Raw genomic sequence first — 14,900 nt, 5'->3', positions numbered from 1 at the left:
GAGAAAATCTGCTTTCTGGCTTGCAACTTTTCTGATTCAAACTCTGACTTCCCATTTAGTTTTGTGTTGTGTCTTTGATTTAGTGAACGAACTACTGTAGGCCTGGTTACAAGTAGAAAGAGAAAATTACTTATTACCTGCATCTATGCGAAACAAAGAAACACAAAGAAATTGTTTTCACCATAGGAGAGACCAAAACAGTTAGACTGACTCTATAAAATCTAACACTTGGGGTCCTTGTATCCTTTCATTTTTTTTTTTGTGTGGTCTCCTCTATTGGTGGTGGACGTTTTCAATTGTATGATACAGTAGTTTGAACAAGTTCTTGTTATCTATTCTAAACATAAGAGCCTTTTCCACGTGCTTTTATTATCTAATCTAAATCCCAAGGTGTATCTCATTTGTTCCCATTTTTATTTGGCCTCACCTCCCTATCTGAGAGCTGTGGAGGTACAATAAACATATTTAAAAACTGTGTGTATGTAGCTGTTCTTTTTTAAATTTCAGTATGTCCACCTATATTTAGTAATAGGTATTAGTTAATCTATTGACAACACATTCAAACATGAAAAAGCGTTTAACTCTAAAATACCTGCTCATAACCCTGACGTGCCAAGACCTGTGGGATGTCTGTTTGTATTTAGACACATTTCTTAACCATCACTTGCCTTAATTTGGGGTTCCTGTTTCTACATTGAGATTTAGGGCTACGGTTAGGGTTAGGATTAAATATTTCAGGAGTTTTATTCATCTCTTTTCTGCATCTCCTTTGTCCAGTTCAGGGTTTGATGAAAAGCTAGAGCCTATTCAATCTGCATGGGGTCTCACTGAATCATTACAGTGGAACTTGGACGTCATACCAGCTTGGGCAGATCTGGGGCAGATGAAATTTAATGTCAGGAAAAGTAAAATATTATATGTAAAAATGTTAGGTTTGAATACACAATGAGAGGTCTGGAAATCAAAGTACACCTTATGAGAAGGATTTAGGAGTCATAGTGGACTCTAAGCTATCGACTTCCCGGCGGTGTTCAGAAGCCAGTAAGAAGGCTAACAGAATGTTAGGTTATATAGCACGATGTGTGGAGTACAAGTCCAAGGAGGTTCTGCTCAAGCTTTATAATGCACTGGTGAGGCCTCATCTGGAGTACTGTGTGCAGTTTTGGTCTCCAGGCTACTAAAAGGACATAGCGGCACTAGAAAAGGTCCAGAGAAGAGCAACTAGGCTCATTCCAGGGTTACAGGAGATGAATTATGAAGAAAGAATAAAAGAGCTGAGCCTTTTCAGTTTAAGCAATAGAAGATTAAGAAGTGACATGATTGACGTGTTTAAATTTAAAAATGGAATTAGTACAGTGGATCAAGACTTATTTTAAAATGAGTTCATCAAGCGCACAGGGGCATAGTTGGAAACTTGTTAAGGGTACATTTCACATAAACATTAAGTAGTTTTTCTTCACACTGAGAACAACAGAAACTTGGAATAAGCTAGCAAGTAGTGTGGTAGACTGTAGGACTTTAGGGACTTTCAAAACACAATGTTATTTTGGAGGAATTAAGTGGATAGGACTTTGTTAGGCTGAATGGCCTGTTCTCGTCAAGATTGTTCTAATGTCTCTAAAGCAACTGCTCATATATTTTCATCTACTTATCTAGTGCAGGATATTCGGAAGTGGGAATTTCCCAGTGCCGGACCACCACACTCTCGCATAAACACATGCACCATGTGAGTCTAAAGCTTGTCACAGATAAGGTCTTTGTCCACTTCTTGAACCCTCAGGTACCACTCCAACCACGAGGTAAAAGCACAATAACTATTTATTTATACTTAAACTGTGCACAAAGCACCCTCCACTCCACACTATTCATATAACTCACAAAACCAATACTCAATAATACTCCTCCTCGCCCAGACACTTCACCCTCCTACCTCCCAGCTCAGCTCAGTGTCTGGGCTTTCCCACAGTCCTTTTATACACCCTGACCCGGAGGTGTTCCTGTCCAACAGTCCACAGTTCCTTATTCCTTCCGGGTCAGGGTAAACAGTCCTTTTCCTCAACCCGGGAGCACGTCGTTTCTTCCTGTCACGTGACGATGACGTACCCCCGGGTTATAGGGCACATAAGAGCCCACAAGCCCCCCTACAGTGACACCTGGTGGCCCCCAAGGTATCCAGCAGGGCTGTGTGTAGAAACTACATAGTCCATGAGGCCCTGCTGGAACTCGGGGCACGTCCACGCTGTCCGGAGAGCTCCTCCTGGCAGCCTGGGGGTGAGGGCCGGAGTAAGAAGCCGGCAATCCACCACAAGCTGTAAGTTAAACCTAAACTTTACATCTTTGAAACGCTTGAGGAAACTGAAATATCTAAAGGAGAACTCAACCAGACACCTTGAGCATGGGAAAGGTGCTATATAAATAAAAATTATTATTATTAACAGGTGGAATTCCTGTACACATTTCACATAGACATTGCCCAGGAGTGAGAGCGGAATGCATGAGTCTGGTGGTGGGGCAGAGGTTTCTGGGTTTGAATTCATGCCCATTTATTGCTTGTATGGCATTTGCACACTCGCCATATGTCTGTGTGCTTTTTTGTTTTTTTTGTTTTTTTTTAAACATGAACTTTCCTTCCACAGCCCAAAAACATACAAACTACTCTTAAGTGGTCAGGTATGAGGGAGCATGCCTTATGATGAGATGGTGTCCTGTCTGCAGCTGCTTCATCCCTTCGACTTGATGTTGTCAAGGCAGACTCCAGTTCCACATGACTTTGGATAATGTCAGCCACTTTTTAGTTTTCCACTGTCTGCACTTGAACTGGGAATTTATAATTCACTGGGGTCACAAAAATTAAGAATTTGGTCCACAAGTGTGCATTCATTCAAGTGGGTTCATTTGTTTTTATTGTTTTTAAGGCAGTGTGGTCTAAAGTCTATTGTGGTGACCTGTGCCACAAGGATGTCAGTTCATTCACCTTCCTTGACTTGATGTGTGATGCTGACCTGCTCAGTTTACCTAGCTGCATTTACAGTGAACAAATGTGGAAACCATTATGTCATTTGTTTTTAATATATAAGTCACTGTAGATAAATGCTTTAATACACATAGGTCCTCATAAAAAAAACATAGTGCAGGCAGCATTTTAGATGGCAATAAATTAATTTGCATAATCAAAAAAAAAGGGAACTGAACTGTTATAATGTGGGGAGTGATCTGGTAGGCCAGCCACTTACCAGCAAGGTGATGAGGAAGTTTGGATCTCCTGTAACGGAGCAGCACAAGCAGGTAAGAAAACTTCATTGTGAGAGAACTTGAACGTGTCTGATAGCAAGGAGCAAGTGGGTTCAAAGTGGAAGGAAAAAAAGAAAAATAACACAAACTCAGGGACAGAAATGTAAAACAAGGTTTTAGAGCTGTTCAGGGATGTGTGTTTGATATGAAAAGTAGTTTAAAATGTTCAAAAGAATTAATAGGAAAAAGAAATGCAAGCTGCAAAGATGAAACTAATGTTTTGCTTTTTTTTAAATAAAACTGTTAAAACCAAATAAGTCAGCTATTTAAATATTATTGAAAATGTAAAGGCAGCAGAAATGTATATGCAAATTAATATATTGGTAGAAAAGTATAGAAAAAAGGAAAGCTGCCCACAATAACGTGCAGTCGACAAGGCAGTGTGAAACACTCAGCTAGTTCATGCAATGTAAATTAGAACCATCGTCCATTATAAGAAGAAACTCTGCATTAAAATGTAACCAAAGAACAAGGACATAGAAATTAGGGTGGAAACATGGTGAAGTTTAGAAGACTGGGGATTCACTCAGCCGTCCCACCCTACATAGACATGTTGGCATGAACAAAAATGATGTTTTTTAACCACAGTTTAGTTCAGCTACCTATGGTTAAAGTGAAATTGCCTAGTAATTTCTCCATGCCTGTCTGTCAGTTTGTCTGTTATGATTTCAGATAGCATCTTTAACAGGGCACATCCATTACAAGGTGCATTGAAAAGCAGACAAGACTGCAAGTACCTTGTCTGTGTTCCTACAGTCGAACCACCAGTACTGAGTAAGGGTGAGAAATGTTCCCACTTGTATTGCAAAAGTTTGGGCGTCCTGGTGACGGGAAATGCACCTAAATATTTGCACATGTCATGTAATAATTAATTCAGTTCAGACCTTTATTGGCTTTGTACATGCAATTAAATATGAGAGATCAATGCAAATTCAAACACAGAACCACAACAAGAGTAGAGATACTGTACATCATACTTGACCTGTACTCTGCATATTTTCTGTTCACAGTTTTTCAGTGAAACACACAATTTGTCCAGAGGTTGTGCAGACATCGCCACAGGACTCCACTTAACACATATCACATCTACTAGTTAGCTCTTTTTAAGGAGGGTGTTATTATGTTAGCACGCTCATCAAGGATAACTAAAGCAACTCACTGCTTTTAGTCTCTGTACTCAATTATATTACAAAACTGCACATGGACATCATGAAAGTGTACTTGGAGTGAAATCTGATGAGATCTATGAGCGCAGCACCCAGTCAGCTATGGGTGAATCAAAAGTGAGTTTGTGGTGACTCCAGCAGAACTTGTTACTCACATATAAGGGAATGGTGCTGTAAAAGAAACCTCGAAATAAGGAGACCTTGAATAAAATAATTATGAGGACTAAACTAAATATGTAGTTTATATTAGGTTGACTGTTTAGCAGATTGTTAGTTAAGGAAATAAGTGTGCAATCAGCATGAGAGTGTGTATGGCAGACTTCCATTTGATTTTTCCCTGAGTAACAAAAAAAAATCCATCCATAAATTTTCAAATCCAATTAATCCACTTCAGGATCATGAAAACCTGGAGTCTGTTCCAACTTCATTGGGTGCAAAATGTCTGTGGATGGAGTCCATCACAACATGCACACACAAACACACACATGCTATTTACAATAATAATAATGTTGTCTGCATATTGATTTGGCAAAATTTTACACCGGATGCCCTTCCTGACGTAACCCTCCCCATTTATCCGGGCTTGGGACCGGCACGAAGAAACACACTGGCTTGTACATCTCCTGTGGCTGGGTTATTTACAATAACAATAATAATTATTTGCATTGATATGGCACTTCTCTCACTACTCAAAGTGCTGACTTATTAACTTCTCGTGTGTATCCAGTAGGGGGCACATGCTCTGTGGGAAGAGGTTCGTTAGAGATTGCAGCCTTTACTAAACCAACAATAAAACATAAAGGTATATATGAATTAAAGTATTAAATCATACCCTAGTGGCACAGCGGTTATCTAAAAGGTAGAAAGAATCAAAAACACTAATGGAAGATTATACTAGCTTCTGTTTGATATCAGCTTAACATTCACAAAAATATAATACTCTAAGGAGAGCTATACTTGGCCAAAGCATGATACAGTTGGGGTTTCCTGCAATCGGCGCTTGTCCAACTTCGAGAACGAGTGAGTGGGAAAGCATTTTGTCCTAGGCGATCTTTCTACCATGTTTCCATAGGTGAGTTCTGGGCTTCCATACATTTTGCAATGTTTAGGCCTTGCCTTTGAACACGTAACCTTCAGACGTGGTTACAACCTGTTTGCTGACAAGCATGAATAGGAAATAGCACACGGTTACTGCCTAGGTTGCTTGCTTGGCAGTATCAGTTTGGGAAGCCCTGAAATTGTGACCCCGGCCATAAAATTGATCCTGACCAAACATGGCACATCAGAACTTCAGCAATGTGTAACACTTGACTCGTCTCATCTCCCTGTCAGATTCACCCTGTCACTTGCATTCCCATTGTAAATAACATATTGTCTATAAATGACACTCACAGATCACAGTGGCACACTTGAAACCTTTGCCTACACCGTGAGAGTAAAAAATGTGTACTATGGAGACAAACATACAGAGAGAACATGCAAATGCCACACAAACAGAGGCCAAACTAGGAGTCCAACCCCAGACACTGGAGGTGTGAAGCACTGCAGCACTAAACACTGCACTACCATGACACCCCAAGTAATAAAGAGTCTACACACACAAACACAGTGTTAACTATCCTGGCTAAAGTAACCACAGCGGGGTGAACCAAAAGCTAGCTTCCTGATTTAACATGCTGGCTAGAGAAAGCTAAGATGTGAAAATATTACATCCTTATCTTTGGTCAAGTTGGGGGAAATACAGAAGAAGAAAAAACAGAACTATGAATTTGGTGTCTACTGTGCGGCAATGGTGTGTAATGTACCGTTTAATGTATTCATCTGCCCATTGCATGTAGACACTTTATATGGGTCGGGGTCACAGAGAACTGGAATCAACCCAGAAAGAACTGACCACAAAGCAGGAGCCTTCTGGTCTGTTCTGATCAAAATCTTTGGTACAAAATCCAATCAACTATATTTTCAGTTTTATTTTTGTTGTGTATTTGTATGTCCCTTAACGAGTTAAATTTACATTAATTTTGATTGACATTCCTATTGTTGGTAATTTCCAGTTGAATGTTAGGGCGTGGCAGATTAAAAGGCGAAAAGGAAGTTCTGCCAATGGGGATTTTTTCCTGTTACTGAGCGAACACAATAAGAAATTGACACGCTTTTGACAGTTATTAAAAAACTAGTTAAGAATCACTTCTCAAGGTCTATGTGTCTTCAATCAGTTTTATAATTCTATTGTCATATAGTTGGATTGTAAAGGATAAAAATGTAAATTTTTATTAGAAAAACTGCTGTTGCTACTGATTTGGAGTTTGGAGGAATAATTCTTATAATTATACCTTACCTTTGTAAATTGAAATTTAGACTTTAATAGTGAGTAGTAATGTTTTTCATGTATTTTTTTTATTTCAGCTCAGTCTATCAAATAGTGTACTACAGTAGACACTTGCTAACATTTTTACCATGTGACTGCAGGAATTTGATTTCCTTTGATAGCCTTATAAGCATTTATGGACCCATTTGCCAGCTGTCCAGTTGTTCCAGTTTCACCTGGGCTTTCTCTGGGCACTCCAGCTTGCTCCCACACCCTATATTGATTCTACATTGACCCAGTATGTGTGGGTTTATTACATGACTGGCACGCATCCATGGCTGGCTCTTCAATGATGTCGTGGTGCAGATGCTTCTTCAGATATTTTTAATAGATAAAGCAAGATCACAAAATGGAATGAAGCAATCTCACCCAGTATAAATAATGAGAAGTTGAGTAACAATGCAAAAATCAGAAAACCGCTTATAACAGATTAAAACTGTTAGTGATGGAAGAAATCCTTCTGAGACTGCATACTGACACAAATGAACCTAGCAAAGCTTTGTACACAGAAAATGCAAGAATTACAGAAGATCTCCATTCATCCATATTAAATCAACTTAATCAAAATATTAGGGAGGCAGAGTCTATCCCAGCAGCTTCTGGCACAAGGCAGGAGTTCAGACTTCCGTTTCTGATTCTTATTAGATACTGTCACATCAGAAACAGAATCATGCATTTTTTCCCCACTTTTTTCCCCACTTTTGCAAACCAAAGCCTGTCCTGGCAGGAATGAGCAAAGGCAGGATTAGGCAGCTCCATCCCCACTCAGAGCCTCATACAAATCCACCGACTCCAACCTTGGAATTACTGAGCATCAGGCACAAGGAATGAACCAACCCTGGATGGGGTGAAAGTCCGTTCATTATGTAACGGGCCTGACCATAAATCTTTTACCAATAGGCCACGAAGGAAGTTAATTTCTTTACAATTATGGCATACATTCATGGGCCACAGAAACTTGTGTCATTGAGCAAAACATTAATTTTATTCCCTGGTCCAATAGAGGGCAGCCCCCTTGGCTTGCACAGGGGACACGGGTTTGAAGCATGGAAGCTCAGCCCTGTTGGGGCTTGTGGCCACTGCCAGGGGGCACCTGGACATTTGCTGGGCCCTGTTTGACAGCACTTCCACCACACCAGGAAGTGCTGTCAGAAGAAGGTTGTTGGACACCTCAAGTTCTTCCGGGTGTCCTATAAAAGGGGGCCAGTTGCCACTATTCAACGGCCAGAGTCAGGAGGAAGAAGGACAAAGCCCGTGTAGGACTGGAGGCGGAAAGACTGTACTGTAACTGTTGGCATTATTTGTATTGTGCTGAGAATTGTGGAGCAAATTAAAAAACACTTCCCCACTGTTTTGTTTTTGGTAGAGTTATGTATTACTTTGCTTTCCCCTTTTGTATTATTAATGTGTAGCCTTTTGTCAGAGTGCCTCAAATCTCACAGATATACCACTGTTTATAAGATATTGTTCCATATAACTTCTCCTCACCTTCCCTTCTACATTTATAACCTCAGGCAATTAGGTGTAATAAAATATAAGCAGGAGTTACACTTTAAACAATGTATTAATAATATTCATAAATAATTATGCAAAGTATATTTGAATATTGGCAACCATACAACCTGATAAATGCTGATGTGTAGTTTCAGGCGGCACACAGACTTGCTAGTTATTTAAAATGTCTCTAGTTAAGTCCTCATTTTTGTAGGACTCCACTCTTTTCAGAACAGGCCGCATGCCTGTCTCAATATGACTGCTTAGCTGTGCTCTTCATTGTGTTGTCCTTTTCAGTTCATGGTGTGTGAGATGCTCCTTCATCAGTTGGTATGAGAGAGAGAGAGGGAGGGGTAAAGCAAGCAAGTTTATAGATTCTCTGTCCAAACCCTACAGCCAATAGGGTGTCATGGTACTTAAAGGCTTCAGGCAACTTTAGACCAATGGGGACACACAATACCTTTCACACCTGCCCCCAAAACCATTTGCTGTGCTGATGTTTGCCAGCTAGGCAGTCTGGCTTTCCTGTGGGGGTTGATTGAGAGAGCCCTGCAGAGAATCACTTGCCAGACTGGTTTGAGGCACTTCCCCCAACCCTGTCATAAAAATTACAAAAACTATCACACCACAACACTTGTCTGTGTCGGACTAGGGCACAATTTAAAAAATAAATGTGTCACCACCAACAGCAGTAATTAGTTTTAATCACATCATCTTCTTGGCACAATCTTTCCTGAGAGAATGATCAGTCTGTAGAATATCCTGTGGTAAGCAGGGGGTCCTGATACTTCGTCAGTGTTGGCTGGTGTCACACATGTGTGCTTGGGGTTCACCTTCCTGGCTTTGTCGAAATAACCATCTGCTGCATGGGCTGCAGGATGACACCTAGCACTCTCCCTCAGCTCTTTCCAGTTGTGGACACAATAAAGACGGACGGTCCTTAGAACACACTGCTTATTATTGCTAGCCAGTCAAAGGAGATGGAGCTCCTGCTCTTTTGCTTGTTACCGGAGTGGCTTTGCTTTTGTTTAAGTCTGCTTGTTCATAGAGTGGTTTTCTTATTGTCATTTTTTTTGGCTATACACCTGTGAATTAAATGGGTTGAGCCAGCTGATATCCCAAATCATTCCTTTATTTGCAATATATACAATTGCTTGTATTAGGAATTTGTCATTCTCATACCCCAACTGACTCCCCTGAGAGTTCTGGGCTCATAGTGCAAGGTCGGCTATTTGTACAGCACCCCTGGAGCAACTGCAGGTTAAGAACCTTGCTCAAGTGCCCAAAGAAGTAGCATTCCTTCTGTCACTGACAGCATTCAAACCGGAAACCTTCACACTATCAGCCCCGATCCTTAAGCCAGAGAGCCACCACTTCACCCAGCCACCAATTATGATCAAAAAATACGTGTTTATCTACACCTTATAGTACAGTGCTTAGAGAAATTTGTAGTTGTGATGTATGGTATGTATTTGAGATCTTCTGTGTGTATGTGGTTCATAGGGTCCATTAGCCTAGTTTTCATACTTTAGTGGTGTGCCTGTTAGCTATCCTGGCAGTTCTGTATTGTAGTAAACCAGGTCTGGCTTGCATCTGCTACTGTTGACCACATTCCTAAACACAGATGTTGTAATAGTAGTATTCTCTTCTAAATGTTATGATACTGTACATACTCATGAATGTTTTATGCAAATGTTTGGGCACCATGTTCATACTTAACAGTTCACCGGATTTTTAACATGAAACAAGGTTGACAGAACCTGTGCAGAGTTTAAACATACACGTAATATATTTGTGCCTATTTTTATGCATTGCTGCTGAGTTTAGCTGTGAATATGGAAGGTGCAAACATTTGGGCATCCTTGAAGAGTATTCATTAGTAATTTTTCATTTAGAAATTTAATGAATTATTTAATTTGAACAGAATATGACTATAACTGTGTATTATACTGAAATGGCCACTGCAGCTACCAGGCTAGCTACTAGGCCATTTTTCTTCTCAAGAAACTAAAATGAAATGATGAAATACATTATCAGTTTTTGGTGTCCCATTTGGATGGCATTGTGTTTATAGCTGAACATGTAAATTCTGTACTTACAATTTTTATTTTTTAAAGTGGCATGGACTAGGGCTTGCGATTAATATTACACTGTCTGCATTTCAGAATGATCTCTGATGTTCTGTGTGTTGACCTGTTGGTCCTGCTGGCATTAGGAGTTCAAGGCAATGATCAAGAAGGAAAGACCACAACATGCATTTTCTCCAGGAACCTAATCAATGATCTCACCAACCGTCAACTAGAAGAAGTCCCAGGAGACTTGATCCCAGACACACAGTACTTGGACCTTTCTTTCAATAACATAACAACCATTGCAAAAAAAGATCTGGCTTCCCTGTCACAACTTTGTGTCTTACAGCTATCTTACAACAGGTTGGTGACCATCTCCAGGGATGCATTTGAAAATAACACAAAACTGGAGGTTCTCAACATTTCCCACAATTTATTGGGGTTTATCCCTCACTTGGCAATACCAAGTCTTAGAGTCCTTGATTTGTCTTGCAATATGTATAGGAATTACACTTGTGGGAGCTCATTTAAGAACATGACACACCTCAATTTGCTTGTGCTTGGAAGTCCCAAAGCTAGATCCGTCGCTCTGCCTGACTTTGTGTCACTCCGCCATCTGAATCTAGCATATATGCAGTTAGGGGATGAAGCAGGATTGCAGCTTTATGAAGCTGGCTCTTTTACACAACTCCCACACCTGGTGGAAATGACACTCATCGGGCCGTTGTGTGATAAGACAGGCATCTTTTCCAGTGTCCTTCAAGACCTTGATAAAATAAATGTTCAGAGTTTAAGACTGGTCAAGCTTATTCCCAAGGACTGTAATGTCTCTACAGAATTGTTTGACATCCTTAAAGATCTGAAATCTTTGAAAAATCTCTCTTTTATAGACTGCTGGTTCAACAGCTCGGTAATGACCAAGCTTGTCTTTTATGTTGTTCAGTCTCCAGTCCAAATTCTTACCTTGTCAAACATGACTTATTTTGAGGATACCCCTGAAGGACTCCAGTTTCACGGAGTACCTGGCTTCAATCAGACGATCAAATTGAAAGGTCTCGTTATCGAAAATGTCCTTCATTATCAGTATAGCTTCCCAGTATTCAACATGAATGTTTCCTATATCTTTCAGCTTGTGTATCTTAAGTTCTCTGGGACAGGGATGAGCATATTACCGTGCAACTTAATATCATCTTTACCTTCAATGGAAATTCTTGACGTCTCAAACAATCTCTTAACAAATTATGGCTTTTGGTGGTTCAGGTGTCCTCACATACATATGTTTCCAGCATTAAAACACCTTAACTTGAATCGGAACAGATTTCAAAATCTTGATTTCATCTCTGAGAAGATTCAGCTGATCAAACATATAGAAACTCTGGACCTCAGCTTTAATTCTTTATTGCTTGGTGGAAAATGCACATGGCCTTCCACTTTAACCAGAATTAGCTTGAGTAACAACAACCTTGGCAATTCCGTGTTCAGCTGTCTGTCTCCATATTTCAGAAGCGTTAACCTTACAAAGACCGGGATTACCACCATACCATATGAGGTACTCTCTCAGATGCCCAACCTAACACACCTCTACTTGAGCTCCAATAGCATTAGTACACTACCAGATAACCTCCTTGTGCCGCTCTTACAGGTGTTTCATGTGGATTTAAATGCTATCAATGTTATCGGTAGCAGTGCGCTGAAAAGAATGCCACATCTCAAGGAACTGAATGCTGCAAACAACCCCTTTAGCTGTAAGTGTGAGCTCTACTGGTTTGTTGTCACCTTTGACCAAAGCCGCCTTCTTCAATGGCCATGGGAGTACACCTGCCAGTATCCTCCAGACATGGTGGGGAAATACTTGATAGAATACAAGCCTGGTAAAGTAGGCTGTGAAACATGGATTCAGGCTTTCATTGGAGTTATTTTTCTACTTGGTATTAGTCTGGCTATTGGTGTACCCTTTTATAAGTTTGATGGACTTTGGTACCTCAAAATGCTCTGGGTATGGATAAGAGTAAAAAGAAGAAGCAGTAAGGAAACAGAAAGGTTGGGCAATGCTAATTTCCTCTACCATGCATTCATTTCCTACAGTCAACATGATTTCCTCTGGGTAGAAAACTATCTTGTACCCAATCTGGAAAAAGCAGGTCTTAAAATCTGTATCCACCAGCGGGATTTTGTGCCAGGAGACTGGATCATAGACAACATCATCAACTGTGTTGAAAACAGTTACAAGACGCTGTTTGTTCTGTCCAAGAACTTTGTCAAGAGCGAGTGGTGCAATTACGAGCTCTTCTTTGCCCAGCACCGCGCTCTCAGCATTAAGCAGGATTCACTGGTCTTTATACTCTTGGAGCCAATCCCCTCTGACTCCCTGCCAAAGAAATTCCTAAAGCTGAGGACCCTCCTTCAAAAACAGACATACCTCGAGTGGCCTGGTGAAGGACGGAAGAAGCAGGTCTTCTGGGCCAGTCTCAAAAGAATGCTTCAGCAGGGCAGTGGTTACATGCAGCTGAGAAAGGCTGCTCTTGAACTGGTAGACTCTTGTTCTAGCTTGGACACTCTCATTTAACTGATTTTTAAAGCTAAATACTTAGTGCGAATATTACAATATTTATGGTAGATATGTTCGACTTTTAATGTTATTACACTGGAACAGATTGTGTTGTACAATAATCATGAATTTCTTTCCAATGAGAAGATGCATGAGTTTATATTAGAAAACACATGTACCAGTGTGAAGAAAGCCAAAGGTAGTGCACTCCAAGACTGAGTCAAACGTTCAGCACTGTGGCTCATTGGGTTACCCTATGGCAGCACACTCAGATGATCTGCATAAATTACATTTTTCTAAAGTTTGTCAGCTAGTCTTTAACGTTTCTACAAATATGCTTATCATTAGACATACGGATGTTTCATATGAACCTTTATATTGCAAATTCTTTGCTTTAGCACGATTGCCAAGTTAGCTTAATATTAGATCCAATTTGATTGTATAATGGAAATTGAAATGAATCGTTTAGAGACATTATTAGAAAAATGGCTCACGAGAATCTAATATTGGAAAAAGCAGAGCAAAGAAACAAAGAAAGAAAGCAAGGAAGATGCTAAACTGCAGCTCTGAAAAACTAAACAAAGGGGGGGATTTTTAGGTAGAGAAAAAGGGAAATTAGCTGTTCATTGAGGTTTTACACAATTATTAAACAAATGGAGAAATAAACACAATTCATCTAATTTGTTGGAAAATGGTTGGATGGATGTAGTCTAAAATTACTTGACAAGGCTTCAAGACAACCAACACATTTCCCTAAATATTTGCTGGGGATTTATTCACAAATAAAGAAGATGATAACTCAGTTAAAAGACTAAGTTTAGTAAGGGGGTCAAGAATAAAAAGCTTATTACTGATACTGTATATAATTTGATTTTGGTGGCAACCTTGTAAAGATTTGCTATACAGAATCACACATATAATATTTAAAGGAATACTGCACCCAAAAATCATTTCTTTTCAATTTACTTACCCAGTGTGGTTTGTGGCGATGGCCAAGAAAAAAAATTTAATCTCACATTTTCATGGAGAATGGAATTAACATATTTTCTGATAGCAAGGGCATCAATGGAGACCAACACTAGACAACTAACAATATGAACACATCCATGAAAAAAAAATCTCACATTAGTTGGGTCATATAATTCACATATCAAATTATCCAGTCATATGCTTACAATATGTCAGACGCATGCATTTTTTTGCTAAACGATTGTTAATAAAAATTCTAGAGAAAGTCACAAAAAACTTAAAGAGAAAATGATATCAGGGAGAAAGAATAGCAAGGAAGATCAATGACAAGGGGTCCCTCTCTTTGAAGCTCAAAGGTTTGAGTCTTTTCTGAGTCTACATTTAGAAGCTGGTACTTAAACTGACACATCCCATTTTTAGTCAGCAGGCCTTCAAGCTTTCAGAGAAAACAATATTTTCAAAGCCTTCAGATGACCAACAGTTCTAATTGTATTAAAGTACAGAGGTGGCAATGGAGTTCATGGATATTTCATTGACACTTCTCTTATCATAGAGTGTTTTCCTTGGTAGGCATTGGTGGGGCACAACCAAATGAAAAATTCCATCAGTTAGAATTGGATTAGAAGTTCTTTTGTGAACCGGAGAAAATGGTATGGACCTCTGTGGGTAGCCGCAAATCTCCCAGATGCCCAATTTCCCTTAAGGGTTTATATTTCACATATTTTGTCCATTCTAATGTACACTAAATTTGAAAGGTGAGACTCCAGCTCCTGACTTCTATCCCCTCACCTGCACGTCTTTGTCATCTTTCTATCTCTTCTCTCTGCAGAGGCCAGGAAGATGGTGGAAGGTTTTGTGGCTGATGACTTTAAATAAAGAGCTTCTGCTACCAGGAACACTTGCTGAAAAACTTCACTGACTTCCTGTGAACTTGCAATAAACTCAGCAAAAGAAAACAAAGCACTTGGCAAAGTTTGCATTCACTATACTAAATT

At 39.8% G+C, this 14,900-nt stretch overlaps 1 protein-coding gene across 1 annotated transcript in view; it reads left to right on the top strand.

Annotated features, from left to right (window-relative positions):
- Positions 1–13,615, top strand: part of LOC114657484 (uncharacterized) — a 56,800-nt gene extending 43,185 nt beyond the window's left edge. Inside the window, exons 3-4 of the mRNA XM_028809347.2 lie at positions 6,948–7,063; positions 10,485–13,615. Of these exons, the coding sequence (XP_028665180.2) occupies positions 6,948–7,063; positions 10,485–12,954 (2,586 nt within the window). The 3' untranslated portion in view covers positions 12,955–13,615. The remainder of the gene's footprint in view (positions 1–6,947; positions 7,064–10,484) is intronic.
- Positions 13,616–14,900: the final 1,285 nt, after the last annotated feature.

Source organism: Erpetoichthys calabaricus, chromosome 1 (genome assembly GCF_900747795.2).
Source record: "Erpetoichthys calabaricus chromosome 1, fErpCal1.3, whole genome shotgun sequence".
Classification (NCBI taxonomy): Eukaryota; Metazoa; Chordata; class Cladistia; order Polypteriformes; family Polypteridae; genus Erpetoichthys; species Erpetoichthys calabaricus.
The sequence above is the reverse complement of the archived record's forward strand: the minus strand, read 5'-3'. Positions and strand labels throughout refer to the sequence as shown.